Source organism: Lynx rufus, unplaced genomic scaffold (assembly GCF_022079265.1).
Source record: "Lynx rufus isolate CCGP_SWC_20201006 ecotype Redwood Valley unplaced genomic scaffold, mLynRuf1.p SCAF_6, whole genome shotgun sequence".
NCBI lineage: Eukaryota > Metazoa > Chordata > Mammalia > Carnivora > Felidae > Lynx > Lynx rufus.
In genome coordinates, this window is record NW_025814878.1 from 45841455 (window position 1) to 45860546 (window position 19092).

Consider the following 19092-nt stretch of genomic DNA (forward strand, 5'->3'; position numbering starts at 1 on the left):
GAATGCCTTTTCCAATCATTTTCCTGCACCTAAATCCCAGCTCTACTTCAAAGCCCAGCTCAAATACTGCCTCCCATCTATACAGTGAGCTGGCACGCTCAATTCCCCAATCCCAAATTGCCCCCTTCCCCGGGCTCCCCTACACTCTCCTCCCACAGCCAAGCTGTTGGGCAAAGTAGTCTACATTTCCATTTTTTCAGCTAATCATGATCAGTCTTTAGCACCTGCCATGCCACTGAAACTCTGTTGCTAAATGCAGTGAAAACCTTTTAGCCTTTAATGTGCTTGCCCTGTCACTAGCTACCGACACTGCTGACCACTGCTGTCCCTGAAACACTCTGTGCCCTGCTTCTTTCCCAGTAAGCTGGCCACTCCCTTCAGTCTTCATGCACATCCCTCGTCCTCCGCTTACCCATACAGCCCACAAATGCCAAAGTCCCACAGGTCCCTCGGGCTCTCTCAGGAGCTCCAGACGCAACATGGCTCTCCCATGAGCACCAAAAACTTAACATGGCAAAAGTGAACTCCACGTCTTACTCCGATTTACTGAAATGACTCATCTTAAACGCAATAGCACAACCATCCATTCTGTTACCGGAGCCACAAATCTCAGACCCAGCTTTGGTGGCTCCATCAAACTCTTACTCCCATATCCCTGTTTTACTGCTGTTTGATTCCAGTGTTTCTGCCTTGGTTCCTCCTGCCTAGACTGCTTCAATGGTCTCCAGCTAGTACCCCTGCTTCCACTCTGTTGTTGTTGTTGTTTTTAATAACAGCTTGATAGAGATAAATTCACATACCATAAAATTCACCCATTTAAAGTAAATAATTCAGTACGTTTTACTGAATTTACAAAGTTGTACAACTATCACTACTGCCTAACCTTGGAATATATCACCCCAGGAAGAACCCCCATAGCCTGTAGCAGTTACTCCCCACAGCCCGCCCCCGCCAGCCCCGGGCCACCAGGAATCCACTCTGTCTCTGTGGCACTGCCTATTCTGGCCACTCCACCAAAACAGAGCTGCACAACACGTAGCCTTTTGTGACTGCCTGAGCTCCTGCCCTCCCACGTCATCCACCCTTCACAGCCACTGCATTAAGCTTAATAAAATACAACTCCCGTCATGTCACTCCCTCGGTTAAAACCCTCTAGTGGCTCCTGGTAGATTTCAGGATAGTGTCATCCTTCTCCTAACCCGGCTCCTGCCTCTCCTCCCCCTCCTCCCCCCCCCCCCAGCCAGTTTATCGCTCTCCCTTTATTCCATTCAAACACTCAGTTTCGCAGACATAATATACTATGTCACACCTCCACCTCTTTGCCCATGTGGTTTCCTCTGCTTGGAATACACTTCTCTATCTTCCTTCTCTTTCTGACCACCACTCACCTCTTAATACCACACCAGCCCAGGAAGCCTGCTCACTAGTGATTCAGATAGTTGGTGCCTATGTTTCTATCACCCGTCTAGCATAGCCATTATTCCACTTTGCTGCAACACTGTCTCCCCATGAGACCATTAGCGACTAACTGAGGGCACAGACCATGTTTCATGCTTCATCCGCAGCATTTAGCACAGTGTCTGGCACGGAGGAGTCATTTAAGTGCTTGTCAAGTGAGTGTCCGTGTGAGCTTGGAATTAGCATTTGCGTAGTGCACAGCCCTCAACACCCAGGAGGCAATCTGCAGTAAAAAAGTTCAAAAGAAACAGGCCCCTGAATTTCACAAGGTGGTGCAAAAGGCACATGACTATGAGAACTGTGCCAGAAATAAAACATTCTTCTTAGAAAAAGCAGTGGGCAAAAACCATCTTGATTTGGTGGAGTGCCGTGACAAAACAAGTAAGCTTGTTGTGTGATCGCCAATTTCTCATGTTGAAAACCCAAAATTCATAACTGAGTTTGGCCTTGAAAAACTGCTGGTAGAAGTTAGGTTCTAGAAAACATTTGTAATTTTTACGGAAGAATTTAAGCAAACACATACATATGTATAATGAGACATGAGGTGACAAAGATAATTCTGCTGGGGGAAAAGCAGCTTAAGAAAGTACCTGAAGATAAACCTTCTTCACACCAGGCATATAATCTGCGATCCGGCCAAAGAGCAGCCGTCCGACTCCTGAAGTGATGCCAATGCACATGAGAACCACCTCTTTATTTTTTCCATCTTGAAATCTTTCATTCACATATTTCATCTGTGGACCATCAAGAAAGAAGCAACACTAAATACGGTAGGAAAAACTGACAAGTTTTGACACAAAATGCCTTTGTGTCTCCACAATGTTATGGATTCTCACCCCCTTCCAATTCCAAATATTTATACAATTTCTTCTGTGATAATTGTTCGTCAGAACATACGAAGACAAAGCTAACATGATTTAGCTTGCACAAAAGAAGAATTGTTAGGAGAGGTCCTATTTTCAAAAAAATGACGAATGTACATTTTATAAGTTAACCTTGAGCCATTAGCTAAAGGAAGAGAACATACTTTGAACACACCATATGGCCTTCTCCTCTCAAGGTCACCCCAGGACCCAATTATCTGTTCTCCTTACAGGCTATTTAAGACAGTTTTATCTCTTGTAGGAGGACGTGAACCAAACTGACACTCCTGAAACAGCTGGAGTGGAGCTTCCAGGATAAAGCAGAAGTAAGGTTCCCTACCTGTGAATTTGCCTATCTGTGCGACATCAGAACAGACAGATACACAGTTTAACACAGCGGTTAAGAGAAAAGCCTCTTAGACTGCATGGGTTCAAGTCTTGGTTCCATCCCTTATCAGCCTTGTGACCTTGAGTAATTTCTTAACCTCTAGGTCCTCAGTTGCCTTGTCTGTAAAATGGAGATAGCAATAGTACCTCAAGTATTTAAAATATACAACCTATCACTGATACACATATCCATTGTAAAAAGATCCCCCCCCCATCAAATTAGTTAATACATCTATCACCTAACACATTTACCTTTTTTGGGGGAAGGGGGTGAGAACACTTTCTATTCTCTTGCAAATTTCAGTTATACAATACACTGTTGCCAACTATAATCAACAATATAATTAGATCCTCAGACCTTATTTATAACTGCAAATTTTAATTTTAGCCTTCTTTTAAAGTTTATTTATTTTGAGAGAGTGTATGTGCGAGCAGGGGAGGGGCAGTGAGGGAGGGAGAGAGACAATTCCAGGCAGGCTCCACGCTCAATGCAGAACTCGACGCAGGGCTTGATGTCATGACCAACCAACCGACCATGTGATCATGACCTGGGCTGAAATCAAGAATCAGTTGGTTGGGGCACCTGACCTGGGTGGCTCAGTTAAGTGTCCGACTTCAGCTCAGGTCATGATCTCACGGTTCATGAGTGCAAGCCCCGCGTCAGGCTCTGTGCTGTCAGCTCAGAGCCTGGAGCCTGCTTTGGATTCTGTGTCTCCCTCTTTCTGTCTCTGTCTCTCTCAAAAATAAATAAACATTAAAAAAAAAAAAAAAAAGAATCAGTTGGTTAAATGACTGAGCCACCCAGGCACCAGGCACCCAATTTTAGCCTATCTTTTTTCAAGGACCTTTTCCCTCTATTTGCAGTGTACTTAATGACTGTAAAACAACAACCTGACTATGTTTTAAAAGGAAGTGTGGCCAGGCAGTTGTTATACTGGGTGAAAGAAAAATACACAGCAACTCAGCACCCACTAACATAAGCTTTGCTCCCACAGCCCCCAAGTTTCATCCCTATCTTAGGGATCTTATCTTATCTTATCCCTTTTCTCAATGATCATTTATCTGTGCTCACAAGGAAAAAAAGCATGTCTCTACTCCCGCTGTTTTCTCTGCAATCGCAGAGATGTTTTAACTAACCCCAACAGTTGTTTCAAACAATCAGACTTGCCGTTCCCTATACCAAACTTTGGCCTGAATTCTAGAAGCCTGCAAAGCAAATTACCCAGCAAACTCAATGGCCCATTGATTCCCAAGTGTTCCTAGTAGCCTGTAGGGATGACGTCTTCTTAAGAGACTTCCATTTCACATTTTTAGGCCTACTTGGATATGCCAACACCATCACTCTGTCTCTTCCCTTCCCAAACTGGTAACTGTCCTCCCTAACTTCTCTATTTCCACACTGCTCCGGAATAATTCTTCTAAATAGGACTTTAATCTGATCAATCCCTCATCCATTAGTTACCCACCACTGACATTTATATTCGGTTTGGTATTAAAAGCCCTTCATAACCTGTCACCAGTCGTCTTTGTGCCTTTATTACCTATTGATCCTTGACTCAAAAGCAGAAAACTCAAATATCTACAGGACTCAGGCAAGTAGCAAAAAGGAGTGAAAGAGACTTCCTGGAGAGAGGGAACACATACTCCAAGCCCCCTTTTATTTTAAAGGGAAGTCAGAAATTTTTTGTGGAAATGTTGGCACCTACCTTAAATTTACAACACAGCAGGATCCAACCCCATGCCAGTCTGCAAACTGCATTAGGCTGGCTTTGATCTCAGCCCTAATCCCATCTGGCCCAGCAGGACAGGTTTATTCAAATAGTGTTGCTTAAACACATCTCATACTTTCTTACCTCTCTACATTTCTGCTGTCTCTTCTTTGACTTTCTGAATCCTACCCATTCTTTAAGACTCTGCTCAAATCCCACCTTTTCTATAAAGCTGTCCTTGATGACCTCTGCCTTATATCCCATTCTTGTTATTGCCTAAAGTTTTCATTGGCACCTTAAGTATTGAATGTTCCTACCCAGCCTTTCTAGCTTCTAAGGCTACACATTCTGTTGTATAAACTCTTGCACGTCACCCTAGGCCTATCTACCCGTCTGTTCCAAAGACACCTCAAAGCGAACATGACTCATGCTGAACTCCTCTCCCCCTCACAACCTGCCTTCCCTCCACTACTACTTTTGGCCCAACTCTCCAAGGGAGAAACCTGAAAAGCATCCTAGATTGCAGATCCAGGAGTCACCGCCAAATTCTGATGATTTTACCTCCTCCCCCTCTCAGACACACTTCCTTTGGTCTGTGTTCCCTGTGTTTCAGTTCGGGCTCCCATCACTCACTTAGACAACGACAGCCTCCTAGCATACTTCTGGCTTGAGCCCCCCACTCCTGCATCTTTAAATTCTCTGAGACCACCAGATTAAGTTCAAAACGAAAAACACTTCTCTGAGATCCTTTGAGGTTCCCACAGCCTTCAGGATAAAGCTCCCGCTCCTGCTTTAATAGATAAAAGCTTTGCTACTGCAGCCTCACTTCCAGCTGCCTCCTTACACACATGCTGTTAACACTGTGCTGTTCAATGTGGTAGCTACTAGCCACACAGAGGCTACTGAGCACTTAAAAAGTAGCTAATTCAAACTGAGATGTGCTCGAAGTGCAAAATACAGAAATTTAGAAGACTTAGTGGAAAAACATGCAAAATATCTCAATAATTTAAAAATTGATTCCATGTTGAAATAATATTTTGGCTACATTAAATAAAATATATTGTATATATCATGAAACTAGTTTCATTTGTTGTTAATTTTCTTAATGTTTATTTAGTTTTGAGAGAGAGAGAGAGAGAGAGAAACAGCATGAGCAGGGTAGGGGCAGAGAGAGGCAGAGACCCAGAATTTGAAGCAGGCTCCAGGCTCTGAGCTGTCAGCATAGAGCCCGACGTAGGGCTTGAGCTCATGAGCTGTGAGATCATGACCTGAGCTGAAGTCAATGCTTAACCGAATGAGCTGCCCGGACGCCCCGGTTTTTAATTCTTTTAAATATGGGAAGTAGAGGGACGCCTGCGTGGCTCAGTAGGTTGGGTGTCCAACTTCGGCTCAGGTCATGACCTCGCGGTTGGTGGGTTTGAGGCCCGCATCGGGCTCTGTGCTGACAGCTCGGAGCCTGGAAGCCCTGCTTCAGATACTGTGTCTCCCTCTCTCTCTGCCCCTCTCCCCACTCACACTCTGTCTCTCTCAAAAATAAATGGACATAAAAAAAATTTTTTTTAACTATGGAAAGTAGAACATTATAAATTATATGGCTTACATTACATTTCTATTGAACAGTGCTGGTCTAAGAAATCCACTTGTGTGGGGCGCCTGGGTGGCGCAGTCGGTTAAGCGTCCGACTTCAGCCAGGTCACGATCTCGCAGTCCGGGAGTTCGAGCCCCGTGTCGGGCTCTGGGCTGATGGCTCGGAGCCTGGAGCCTGTTTCCGATTCTGTGTCTCCCTCTCTCTCTGCCCCTCCCCCGTTCATGCTCTGTCTCTCTCTGTCCCAAAAATAAATAAACGTTGAAAAAAAAAAAGAAAAAAAAAAAAAAGAAATCCACTTGTGGCTGCAAAGATAAGGTAGCCGTTGATAAAGGTGACCTCAAACTGGCTTATTCCTCCAGGCCTTTATCACTCTCGGTAAGTGAAATTAGACAAAGTGGAAAGATGGATTCCAGCTCAATTCCGAAGAAAATGAATAACCTGATTTAAGGCACGTAGAATATAATTATGTGTATTCATCAACTTATTTAGAATTTGAATCCAGACTTAATGTATTAATCTACTTCAGTAAGTACCCAAAGGATCTAACTTTTTAAAAGATATTGTTCAGTATTAAAAACAAAAAAAACCGAAAAACCAAAAAAAAAAAAAAAAAAACTAAACTAAACTTACCAGTCATTCTTTTGATGAAACTAAGAACACTTGCCTGCCAAACTGCTATTTTCATTAGTGGTTTAGTTTAGTTTTCCCCCTGCTCTACTTTAAGATCCTTAAAATGGATAATAAGGTGAATTGTTTTCGGCCTTTTGAAAGTGGCTGAGTTTGTTAAGTCCAAATTATGCTTAAGTGGAAACTTAGTTCTTCAACTATAAGGGGTGTTATTTCATTGAAATCTGTTGCTGTTGTTGCTGTTGAAATAAAACAAGAACTTCAGCTTCCAATACATCTCCTCACTCTTGGCCCAAATCTGCAAGCTCAAAAACAGTGGGTAAGTATGGGAATCTAGGGGGTGGGTGTGGGGGGTCGGAGAACAGAGTCTAGGGATGCTAGATCTCTGGGTCCTAGAGATCCTTCCTTAATTGAGGTAGCAGTTCCCTGGAGATCTGGTGCGTTCTACTTCAGCCTGGTCTCCCATGATTGCTGCAGGCTATTTGATGAATCTCTGCCAATGTCTCACCCTCTGGAGACTGCCATGCACTTTAATTTAGCGGAAAGCATGACTATTAGGCCAAATTCGTATCTCTCAAAAAGCGTTACATGGATAAGGACGTAAAAATGTTGGGTAGATGTTTCCCTATTTAACCTAACTTTATAAACGAACACAGAACTTACAACAGAGGCCACTATCTACATAAAAAATAACATCATTTTGTAGAGCAGTTGTTTCAAGTTGACTTTATCTGAATGTATTTTCAGGGTAGGAATTAGTCCTTTATTTAGGTCCTCAAACATTGGTTTACTCCAGGGCTGCACGCCTGTCAGGGATTACCAAAACCTTGCTGACAACTTGAATGCTGCCTGCTCCTAAAACATTTTTTATCATTCAAGCAACATTTGCTACCCATAGAAGCCATTTGTGGGTTGTGTGAAACCCTTTTATTGTTTTGTCATCCAAGAACTCATATCCAAAAATATCTGTTCATTCTACATCATGCATGAAAGAAAAAAAAAAAGAACAGTTCACAGTTTCCCCTTCCTCCCAACCATCCCCACTTCCAAGTAAATGGCGGTTCAACAGTTCATTCATCTATGGATGACATGTTTCTGACCAGCCAAAGGGAGAGGTTCCTCTCCCCTCACTAGAGCCTAGATGCGGATTCCCTTTTGAGAGGTTGAGGTAGGAGCCTGACAAAGTCATCTTGTGGGACGCCTGGGTGGCTCAGTCAGTTAAGCGTCCTAAGCATCCGACTCTTGGTTCCAGCTCAGGTCATGACCTTATGGTTCATGGGTTCAAGACTCACATTGGACTCTGTGCTGACAGCACAGAGCCCACTTGGGATTCTTTCTTTTTCCCTCTCTCTCTGCCCTTTCCCTGCTCTCTCGCTCTCTCGCTCTCTCTCTCTCTCAAAAACAAACATTAAAAAAGAGAAAAAGTCATCTTGCTGGGTTGGCTTCTTCCCTCTCTACCTCTTCCTCTTCAGAGGAGTGACAGTGCCAGACACAGGGAGACATCAGACAGTGTTTTTCCATGGAGAACCCAGCCCAAGTCCTCTGGCTTTTAGTCAACCATGAAGAAAATTAAATGGGTGACCACAGAATAAAAACAGCTCCTATAAAACTGATGTAAGTGCAGCAGAAACTCAAGTTTCTCCTTGACAAATAGTTGCACGATAGAATACCCAACAGAAGGGAACCCTACATCACTTTACTTACAGAAACCCTTAAAACCCAGTGGTGGCACACACCAGCAAAACAAGGAGGTCACTGGCCAAAAGAGGTCCAATAATGATCACAGTATTTTATAAAATTGTGGTATTAGCCATTACTATGATGGTCTTCAGCCTCAACTGCCCTTGCCTCCAGCGTTTTAAGGGGATGGGTGGTTTTAGCTTAGTGTCTTTTATGTAACATGTATATAATTTATTACATAAAGAATATGATAGGGGCGCCTGGGTGGCTCAGTCGGTTAAGCGTCCGACTTCAGCTCAGGTCACGATCTCACATTCCGTGAGTTCGAGCCCCGCGTCAGGCTCTGGGCTGATGGCCCAGAGCCTGGAGCCTGCTTCCGATTCTGTGTGTGTGTGTCTCTCTCTCTCTGCCCCTCCCCCGTTCATGCTCTGTCTCTCTCTGTCTCAAAAATAAATAAACATTAAAAAAAAAAAAAGAATATGATAAAACTTTTGTACATAGAAGTTAAACTATATATCTTTGGGGAATAATTAATTAAACAAGAGGGACTACAGGCTACTTAAAGATGTGGACTTGAAGTAATAGCTGCTGACTCCACTATGGAGTGCTTAAAAAAAAAAAAAAAAGGCAGTAACTTCGGGAGGCCAGGAAAGCAAGACAAAAACAGCTTCACCAGAGCATTGCAGGCTCTGGAACTGGTAGAATTTCAACTACCTTTGCAGAACTGAGCAGGAAAAAATCAACAACAGTTATCATCCACGGCTGTTGCAGTTACTGTGCCCTCTGAGAGATAAACAGATTCCCGTAATGCAGTCATCAACTGTCCTTGCCTGTGAAGATTTTGATTTCCTGATCTCCTGCCCTTCCTCTTCAGATACACATCGTCAAGCTCGACACCAGGTAAACATCAGCACCCATTTTGTCGCTAGAAGAATAAACTCTGCTGGGCAGGTCAGGGGACCTGTAACTTCTACGTTTACCTGCTATATCCAAAAACGGAGTAACAAATGCGACACGGTATTTTCAGTGGTTTTGTAATAAAGAATGATTTCTGCAGCTCCCTACTTCCCAGCAGGGATATGGAGTTCAGAGCAGTTTCACTCACTTGCTATTCACTCCAAAGATCATTAGCAGCTTCAACCTGTTGCCTCTGATTCACCTGCAGGTTAGAGTAGGTTTCTGATACATCCATTCAACATTTGAAAAGCTATTCCATCAACTCTAAAAGATCATTCTGCTTAAAATACATTTTTTAAAAGATAAACTCAAAGAAAAGAGCCTGGACCCTTTAAAAATTAGATGTACATTTGAAAGGAAGTAGAAAGCTTGCTAGAGTAGTTAATGGATAATCTTAGAATTTGTTGCAAATCAAAACTTTACACTACCCTTTGACTTCAAAGTAAGATGAACAGAACTCTGAATGGAATGAGGGTTTGGTCTGGGTCCTTTTTTTTTTCCTGTCTTTTTTAAACAAGTATGTTTTCTCTACCTCTGTTTTTGCTAAGAAAAAAAAAGTAAAACAAGTGGGGCATTCACTTAGAAAGTTTTTTCACAAGTACATTGTACACCAGCAAACCCAGTGAGGCGATCAAATGTGGAAGAAAACTAAACTCCTAGATTTGGGTACATAAAAATTAAGCCCTTTACACCATATAATATTGAAATAGGACTTTATGGCTATTAAGATAGATATTCCTTGATTAGGTCAGCCTCAAATGCCATTTTAGTTTGTTAAATCTGATCAACTGTGCTTTCAGAATAAAGCTCTAAGATGTGCTTGAAATGAAAACATAAAATTCTTTGCCCACTAACATTTTTAAGAACATCTTAAGGCAGCCCAGTGTCTACCTACTAATAAGATGTCTCCATCATGACTAAACTTGTGGAGCAGGTGCCCCCCTGCCTCCAGCAGCTGACCAGGTAGAGAGCAGAGCAGACCTTTGACCTAACAGGGCCATTAGAGGTACAAGGAGCTGACTCTGCGTGGTTTCTTAAATGGCCAGTCTTTCCATTTCATGAAGATGGGCTTCCACGTTGTCGGTAATCACACATGGCACTGTTAAGACACGTAAAGGTGGGGACTCAGAAAAAAGAGGGAAGGGTTTCCAGAGTAAAGATTACTTAAAGGCCACTAAGGGACAGAAAAAGAAAAGTTCAGAAGGATGAAAGATGGCTGATGGCTCAAAAAACCCTGGTCTAATTTTAAAAACATTTTCTAAGATTTCTTTAAAAAATTTGTTATTTTTCTGGTTTTTTTTTTGTTTGTTTGTTTGTTTTTAATGATTTCCCTTGGGGCACCTGGGTGGCTCAGTTCGTTGAGCATCCTCTGGCTCTTGATTTTGACTCAGGGCATGATCCCACAGTTGATAAGTTCAAGCCTCTACATCTGGCTCACTGCTGTCAGCTCAAAGCCTGGAGCCTGCTTTGAATTCTGTTTCCTCTCCCTCTGCCCCTCCCCGATGTGTGCATGTGCGCTCTCTCTCTCTCTCTCTCCCTTAAAAATAAACATTTTTTCAAAAATTTCCATTAGGGGTGCCCGGGTGGTTCAGTCAGGTGAGCGTCCAATTTTGGCTCAGGTCATGATCTCATAGTTCTTGAGATCTCATAGTTCTTGAGCCCAGTGTTGGGCTCTGTGCTGACAGCTCAGAGCCTGGAGCCTGCTTAGGATTCTGTGTCTCCTCTCCCTGCCCCTCTCCTGCTCATACTCTGTCTCTCTCTCAAAAATAAACATTAAAAAAAAATTTTTCCCCTTAGGTTAAAAAAAAAAAGGCAAAAGTCCATTCTTGACATAGCATTTTTTTTTAATTAAAAACAATTTTTTTTTAATTTTATTTATTTTGAGACAGGGAAGGGGCAGCGAGAGAGGGAGAGAGTGAATCCCAAGCAGGCTCTGAGCTATCGGTACAGAGCTCAACACGGGGCTCCATCTCACGAACTGTGAGACCACGACCTGAGCTGAAATTAAGAGTTGAATGCTTGGGGAGCCTGGGTGGCTCAGTCGGTTAGGCATTGAACTTCAGCTCAGGTCATGATCTCACAGTTCATGGGTTTGAGCCCCGTGTTGGGCTCTGTGCTAATAGCTCAGATCCTAGAGCCTGTTTCTGATTCTGTGTCTCCCTCTCTCTTTGCCCCTTCCCTGTTCGCACTCGTGTGTCTCTCTCAAAACTAAACATAAAATTTTTTTTAAAAGAGTTGGATGCTTAACCAACTGAGCCACCCAGGCGCCCTTGACATAGCATTATTTAGATCAGATCTAGATTTGGCAACATGTTCTATTGGAATTATCAAAACCAATTTGGATTTAGATGACAGTTCAAATAATCCTGCATTTTAGAAGATGGACTTCAACTTAAAATAGAAAATAAGGGCACAGGGCACCTGGGTGGCTCAGTTCGTTAAGCGTCCGACTTCAGCTCAGGTCACGATCTCACGGTCCGTGAGTTCGAGCCCCGCGTCGGGCTCTGGGCTGATGGCTCAGAGCCTGGAGCCTGCTTCTGATTCTGTGTCTCCCTCTCTCTCTGCCCCTCCCCCGTTCATGCTCTGTCTCTCTCTGTCTGAAAAATAAATAAAAACATTAAAAAATTAAAAAAAAAAAAAAAGAAAATAAGGGCACTTGGATGGCTCAGTCAGTCAAGCATTGGACTTCAACTCAGGTCATGATCTTGTGGTTCATGGGTTCAAGCCCCACGTTGGGCTCCATGCTGACAGCCCAGACCCTGGAGCCTGCTTCAGATTCTGTGTCTCCTGCTCCCTCTGTCCCTCTCCCACTCATGCTGTGTCTCTGTCTCTCTCTCAAAAATAAGTAAACTTAAAAAAAATTGTTTAAAAAAATCTCTAGGATTTTGAGGTAACTTGAAATTTAGTGACCCTGACAATTTCTATGCCAGATATTTCACAAATTACCAAAAATTGTTCTAGTCTTTCCTGAACAATGAAAGATGTTTAATCTGTTGGTTTATTTTAATTTTTATTCATTCTACCTAAATCCAAATTTGATTCTGAACAGTTTCCTTCTTGGAGTCTCATTCTTGGCATAGATTCAGCACTCTCTCAGATCCTTGGTTCCTGGCTAGTTTGGATGAACACCATGAACTGTGAATTTAGACAGTATCTGTCTTTGAAGGAGTTAGACTACCACCTCCCTCCCTTCTGGTAAGATGGTTCCAGAGGGCTTAGCCACTGTCCACAGTCTGCATGCATAACCAATACTTGAAAGAGCACTCTGAAAATACATTGTGGCCACAAAAGCTTTGCAGATGTGGATCCTGTTTGTGATGAATGCTCTTTTTTGGGGCATCATGTTTCCATGTTTGTATTTCTTTAGAAAAGGGGATACGTCTCCTCTCCTTCAGTCTTTGTAAGGCATACAGGGATGAGTCTTCTGTCAATTCTAAGAGTTATCTAATTGCTAGCCTTCTCCCTAGTATCACATCAAAGTAAAAAAAAAAAAAGTATCTGAATTGTTAGGATTGAGCCTAGGTCAATTTTCTTCCCGCTGTTGTCATTTCCATATACATATTTCTGAGATTGTCTACCCCCATTTTTTTTTTTTCAATTTTCTTAAGAAATAAGCCTATTTCAGGGGCGCCTGGGTGGCGCAGTCGGTTAAGCGCCCGACTTCAGCCAGGTCACGATCTCGCGGTCCGTGAGTTCGAGCCCCGCGTCAGGCTCTGGGCTGATGGCTCGGAGCCTGGAGCCTGTTTCCGATTCTGTGTCTCCCTCTCTCTCTGCCCCTCCCCCGTTCATGCTCTGTCTCTCTCTGTCCCAAAAATAAATAAACGTTGAAAAAAAAAAAATTTAAAAAAAAAAGAAATAAGCCTATTTCAGAGTTTTGGGGTAGGTGGAGGGGGTGTGTGATTAACAGTATTTTAAACATGTTCAGCTCTGTCTTGTGATTTTAAAGGTTTCAGGAAGAAAAAAAGCACACCCCTTTAGGAGGATAGGTAAGAAAATGGAGGCCCTGAGTGGTCTGGATTAAGGATGCCAGCATAGCAGTGAGAAAACTTGTGTGACTGAGAATTGGAAGGCTGAGTTGAATTATGAGCACTACTCCTTACTGATTTTAAGATCTTGGCATCAGTTTCCTGATCTGAAACAAATACTGCACATTGGCTCACAGCATCTTTTCATGTGTCTGTTAGCCATCTGGATGTCTTCTTTGGAAAACTGTCTGTTCATGTCTTCTGCCCATTTCTTCACTGGATTATTTGTTTTTTGGGTGTTGAGTTTGATAAGTTCTTTACAGATTTTGGATACTAACCCTTTATCTGATATGTCATTTACAAATATCTTCTCCCATTCCGTCGGTTGCCTTTTAGTTTTGCTGATTGTTTCCTTTGCTGTGCAGAGGCTTTTTATCTTGATGAGGTCCCAATAGTTCATTTTTGCATTTGTTTCCCTTGCCTCCAGAGACATGTTTAGTAAGAAGTTGCTGAGGCTGAGGTCAAAGAGGTTGCTGCCTGTTTTCTCCTGTAGGATTTTGATGGATTCCTGTCTCACATTTAGGTCTTGCATTCATTTTGAGTTTATTTTTTGTGTATGGTGTAAGAAAGTGGCCCAGGTTCATTCCACTGCATGTCACTGTCCAGTTTTCCCAACACCATTTGCTGAAGAGACTTTTTTTCCATTGGGTATTTTTTCCTGCTTTGTCAAAGATTAGTTGGCCATTCATTTATAGGTCCATTTCTGCGTTCTCTAGTCTGTTCCATTGATCTATGTGTCTGTTTTTGTGCCAGTACCATCCTGCCATGATGATTACAGCTTTGTAATACAGCTCGAAGTCCAATTGTGATGCCTCCAGCTTTGGTTTTCTTTTTCAGGATTGCTTTGGCTACTCGGGGTCTTTTCTGGTTCCATACAAATTTTAGAATTGCTTATTGTAGCTCTGTGAAGAATGCTAGTGTTACTTTGGTAGGGATTGCACTGAATATGTAGATTGCTTTGGGTAGTATAGACATTTTAACAATATTTGTTCTTCCAATCCGTAAGCATGGAATGCTTTTCCATTTTTCTTTGTGTCTTCTTCAATTTCTTTCATAAGCTTTCTATAGTTTTCAGCGTACAGATCTTTTACCTCTTTGGTTAGGTTTATTCATAGTATCTTATGGTTTTTGGTGCAGTTGTAAATGGGACTGATTCCTTGATTTCTCTTTCTGTTGCTTCATTATTGGTGTATAGAAATGCAACCAATTTCTATACATTGATTTTATATCCTGTGACTTTGCTGAATTCATGGATCAGTTCTAGCAGTTTTTTGGTGGAGTCTTTTGAGTTTTCTACGTAGAACATCATGTCATGTGAAATTCGACTTCTTCCTTGCCAATTTGTATGCCTTTTATTTCTTTATGTTGTCTGATTGCTAAGGCTAGGACTTCCAGGACTGTGTTGAAAAACAGTACCATTTTTACTATTTTTTAAGTATACACTTGAGTGGCATTAAATACATTCACTCTCTCTGCAGCCATCACCACCATCCATTTCCAGAACTTCCTCATTTTCCCAGGCTGACACACTATACCCATTAAACACTAATTCCCCATTTTGCTAAAGCTCTGGCAACCACCATTCTACTTTATTTCTATGGATGTGACTACTTTAGGTCCTCATCTAGGTGGAATCATACAGTGTTTGACCTTCTATGGCTTATTTCACTTAGCATAATGTCTTCAGGTTTCATCCATGTTGTAGCATGTGTCCCAAGCATTAACAATAGAGGCTCCTAGTAGGCAATAGGCTTGAGCAATGGAAATTGAGCAAGGCAAAAAGACCCACAGCGACCACCAAGCTGAATGCAAACAGGTTCATTAAGCAACCAACCCTGAAATAGCCATAGGCCCTAACTGACCAATAATAACCAGGCACAGCTCCTAAGATTACCAAAAAAGGGAAAAATCCAGAAGTCCCCATACTTCCTCACTCTGCCCTAGAACTGTGGCCCCTCACCACCACCTCATCACGGACAGTCTCTCCCTTTGCTGCCCTGCCTGCTGCTCCCTTGTGGGGTATTCAGTAAACTCCTATCTTTTTTGTTCTGCCTTGGATAAATTCTTTCACTGCCTGCGCCACTGACCCCCCACCCAATTGGGATGCCCCACATTTGGTGCGCCCCCATCCAATTGGAGCACCCACATTAACTTTTAAAATACATATGATTTTTTTTAAAAAATTACTTCCTTTATTTTTTTTTATGTTAAAAGTAAGGTATTATTTTTTTAAATTATGTGTATGGGTAGTTTTTATGAACTAGATATTTTATTTCAGAAGACAAAAGGAGGTCCTGGGTCTGACATATTACTCTAGATATGTGACAGGGTTGTTGTGAAGGTAAACGTGATATCGAGCTTAGAAAGCACCTCAGGAGGAAGAGGTGGGACAGGGACAGAGTAATCCTGATCCCAGGATTGAGAATGTCCTGCAAGCTGAAGAGCATGAGCAAGAGACATGTGGCAAGAACTGTGAAAAATCCCTGCGGCAGCTCCTGAGTTAAGAAACATAAAAGAAAAAACCACGTGTTCACGTAAGTAGAGATACAGTTAAGTAGGGACAGGAACACCTGATTTATGTTGAGGCTATTAAAATGCCTCATAAATTCAATAATCAATATATGGTGATATTTTAAACTCCACAGATGTATGTGGGGGTCAAGAGTGGCACGGCCATCTGTTAGCCTACTTTCTGGGCTGTGGTTACCCTCAGTGATCCCAATCTTCTGGAAGCAGCTAGGAGAAGCTACAAGGCATAGGAGGTAACGTCTTGCCTCAACACGGTTAACTATGTACTTCTTACCACCCATTTCCAGATGTTCCCATTACTCCACATTGAAACTAGATAAGGATACTTTTCTATTCTATAAACCTCACCCTGTCACTATATGTGCATGATCAGAGAAAGTCTCTAAACCAGCTAATGCCTTTCCATGTAAGATGGAGATAAAACTGTTGTCACCTTCAAGGTTTATATAGTGAAGACCAAAAGAAAGAGAGAACTTAAAGAACATAAAGTGCTATTAGAATAAGAAGTAAGCATAAGTAGAGAAATTAGGAGAACTCATACTTTAGCAATTCAACCAATCTATAAGCTCAGGGTGGAAATGGTCAAAAAATATTTTGAGTGCCAGGCACAGGCTAGGTGCTGGGGATGGAGCGGCAAAGAGGGGGCTCTGTCCCTACCCTTTGAAGTATACAGTCTACTTTACCCGTTTATTCTTTGCCATTTCCTGAGGTATCAAGACAATTCCCACACAGAACTCCCCAGTGTATTTTGTAGAAAAATTCAGTTTTCATCAATAAAATCAAATATGTTGTATAGTATAAGGGCTTGACAAAAATACACTATTGCTAGTTTTCAGTTAAAGTTATTTAGTTAGGTATTTAAAAATGTCTGTGGATTTTTTTTTCTCCCCCACAATTTCAAAAGCTCTTAGCAGTTTGGAACCTACATTCTAAGGATAATTTTCGTACTGAATATAAATTATGCATCACTCCTAAAAACTAATTGAATTACCTGTACACACTTGTCTTTGTCTAAATATAATTTGGAATACATGATAACTTATTGTCTTACTAAAAGCAGCAGCTCTGCCTTAGTTTACTTCTTTGTAAATGATCAGTATTCTGTCCTGTCAAGTTCCTATGTTAGTATATTACAGTTTGGAAGAGAAAAAAACACACACACAAAACAAACAAAAAAAAAAACTAAAAAGCAGACAAACAAACCAAACCCAACTAGCTTGTTTTGATGAGAGTGTTCTGTAGTTCTTTAACTTCTGCCATTAATGAAGTAGAAGCACCCGAAGTAAAGATCCTTATTCATCTTCAGTAGGAGAATACTGGTGAATACTGCCTAAGGCACAAAACTGATAAGTGAGCAAATTTTCACTAACCTGAGTGGTCAAATTGCAGCAGATGTTGAGATCTGCAGGGAAATAAGTGCAAGGTTAGAAGGGCAAGAAAAGCAGAGACACCATTGGAAAAAATCTGGAAGAAGAGGAGATAAAGTGAAGGAGAGAAGATGTCTCATCATTAATGTAATAACCACAAGGACTGAGGAAGAGTAGTGTATTTTTAGAAAATATACATAGTGGGTAAAGTATCCGAAGAAAAAGCAATCCTTGGGCCCTATGCAAGATTTTAAAATTTTCAACATGCAGATTTCAATATAATACACCAGATAAAAAGTTGGCTAAAAAAATCATCAATCATTGGCTGGCCTTAAAGATAGAAACTAGAGGGATTCTATGTCCTAGGCTTCCCAAGGGCAATAGGAAGCAATCTTGCTTTTATATTCTCTACATAGCTAATACCGTCCCTCATCCATAGAAGGCATTTACTGTCACCTCAAAGTTGTCGCTGAAGTGACCTTCCACCATTACCTTTCATCTCTTTTTATTTTCCTCAAAGAAAACATCACTATTTGAAAACTACCTTGTTTATGTGTTTATGTGTGTACTTATCTATCAAGCTGTTCTCACCACTGCATCCCCACACCCAGCAGGTACCCAGTATTTGTCAAATTAATGAATGCTTGAATCTGTTCAACTGAGCTGTAATTAGAGGAAGCCACACACATGCAAGGGAAAAAAAAAAAAACTGGCAGAATAATGGGAATAACCCATTCTAATTCTAGTAACACCCCTTCCACTACTGTGCTACCTTGAGCAAATAAAACCTCTGATCCTCAAGGTTCTCAATCTATTCAACATCAGTACTGCTTTCCTCCCAAAAGGTTGCTGTGAGAAATGAATCAAAAAGCGTATGTTTGTGGGGCACCTGGCTGGCTCAGTTGGTAGAGCTTATGACTCTTGATCTCAGGGTCATGAGTTCAAGCCCCACGTTGGGTTGTAGAGATTGCTTAATAAATGGAAATTTTAAAAAAGCCTCTTAAGTGAAAATACATTTACAGTACTATACTGTATTTATTGAAAAACATCTGTGTATAAATGGACCCACACAGTTCAAACCCATGTTGTTCAAGGGTCAAATGTAATTTTTATTTTATTTTTCATTTTAAAACAGGCTTATAAATTTGACACAAGAATATCTCTTTACATTCTTGTGAGTTTTTTTGTTATGTGGTCTGTTATGTGGCCCTTCTCTTACAATTTTCTTAATATTTACTCTAGCTTATTTTATTGTAAGAATACATTATATAACACATGTAACATATAATATGTCTTAACTGGCTGCTTATTATCAGTAAAGCTTCCTGTCAATGGTGCGCTATTAGTAGTAAAGTTTTGAAGAAGCCAAAAGTTATCGGCAGATTTCTGACCGCATGGGGGTCCAGTACCCCTAACCCCTGCATTGGTCAAGTGTCAGCTGTACTTAAATTAGAAAACTTGGGGTTGCCTGGGTGGCTCAGTCAGTTAAGTGTCCAACTTCGGCTCAGGTCATTATCTTGTGGTCAGTGAGTTCGAGCCCCACATCGGGCTCTGTGCCGACAGCTCAGAGCCTGCAGCCTGCTTCTGATTCTGTGTCTCCCTCTCTGTCTGCCACCTCCCCCCACCCAACCCCCACGCTCATGCGTGTACTCTCTCTCACAAAAAATAAACATTAAAAAAAATTTTTTAAAGGAAAATTTGGTGGAAAAACAATGTGATTACTTTTTATTCTGCAAAGTACCAAAACATTCTGCATAGCTAATAAATGTCAAAGTAACAATCAACATAAAGATAATTAGAATAAACCAAAACCAAGAATAAAAGAAGGAAGAAAATTAAAATGTTAGCCCCTAGTATTTAGTCTCTATTGTTTTAGCCTCTAGACTAAAAACAGAATTCAAA

General features: G+C 41.5%; 1 protein-coding gene across 1 annotated transcript in view; it reads right to left on the reverse strand.

The window, feature by feature from the left end:
* The window catches only part of SLC16A10 (solute carrier family 16 member 10), a 116618-nt gene that overhangs the window by 9181 nt on the left and 88345 nt on the right, over positions 1-19092 (reverse strand). Inside the window, exon 4 of the mRNA XM_047101268.1 lies at positions 2049-2192. Within this exon, the coding sequence (XP_046957224.1) occupies positions 2049-2192 (144 nt within the window). The remainder of the gene's footprint in view (positions 1-2048; positions 2193-19092) is intronic.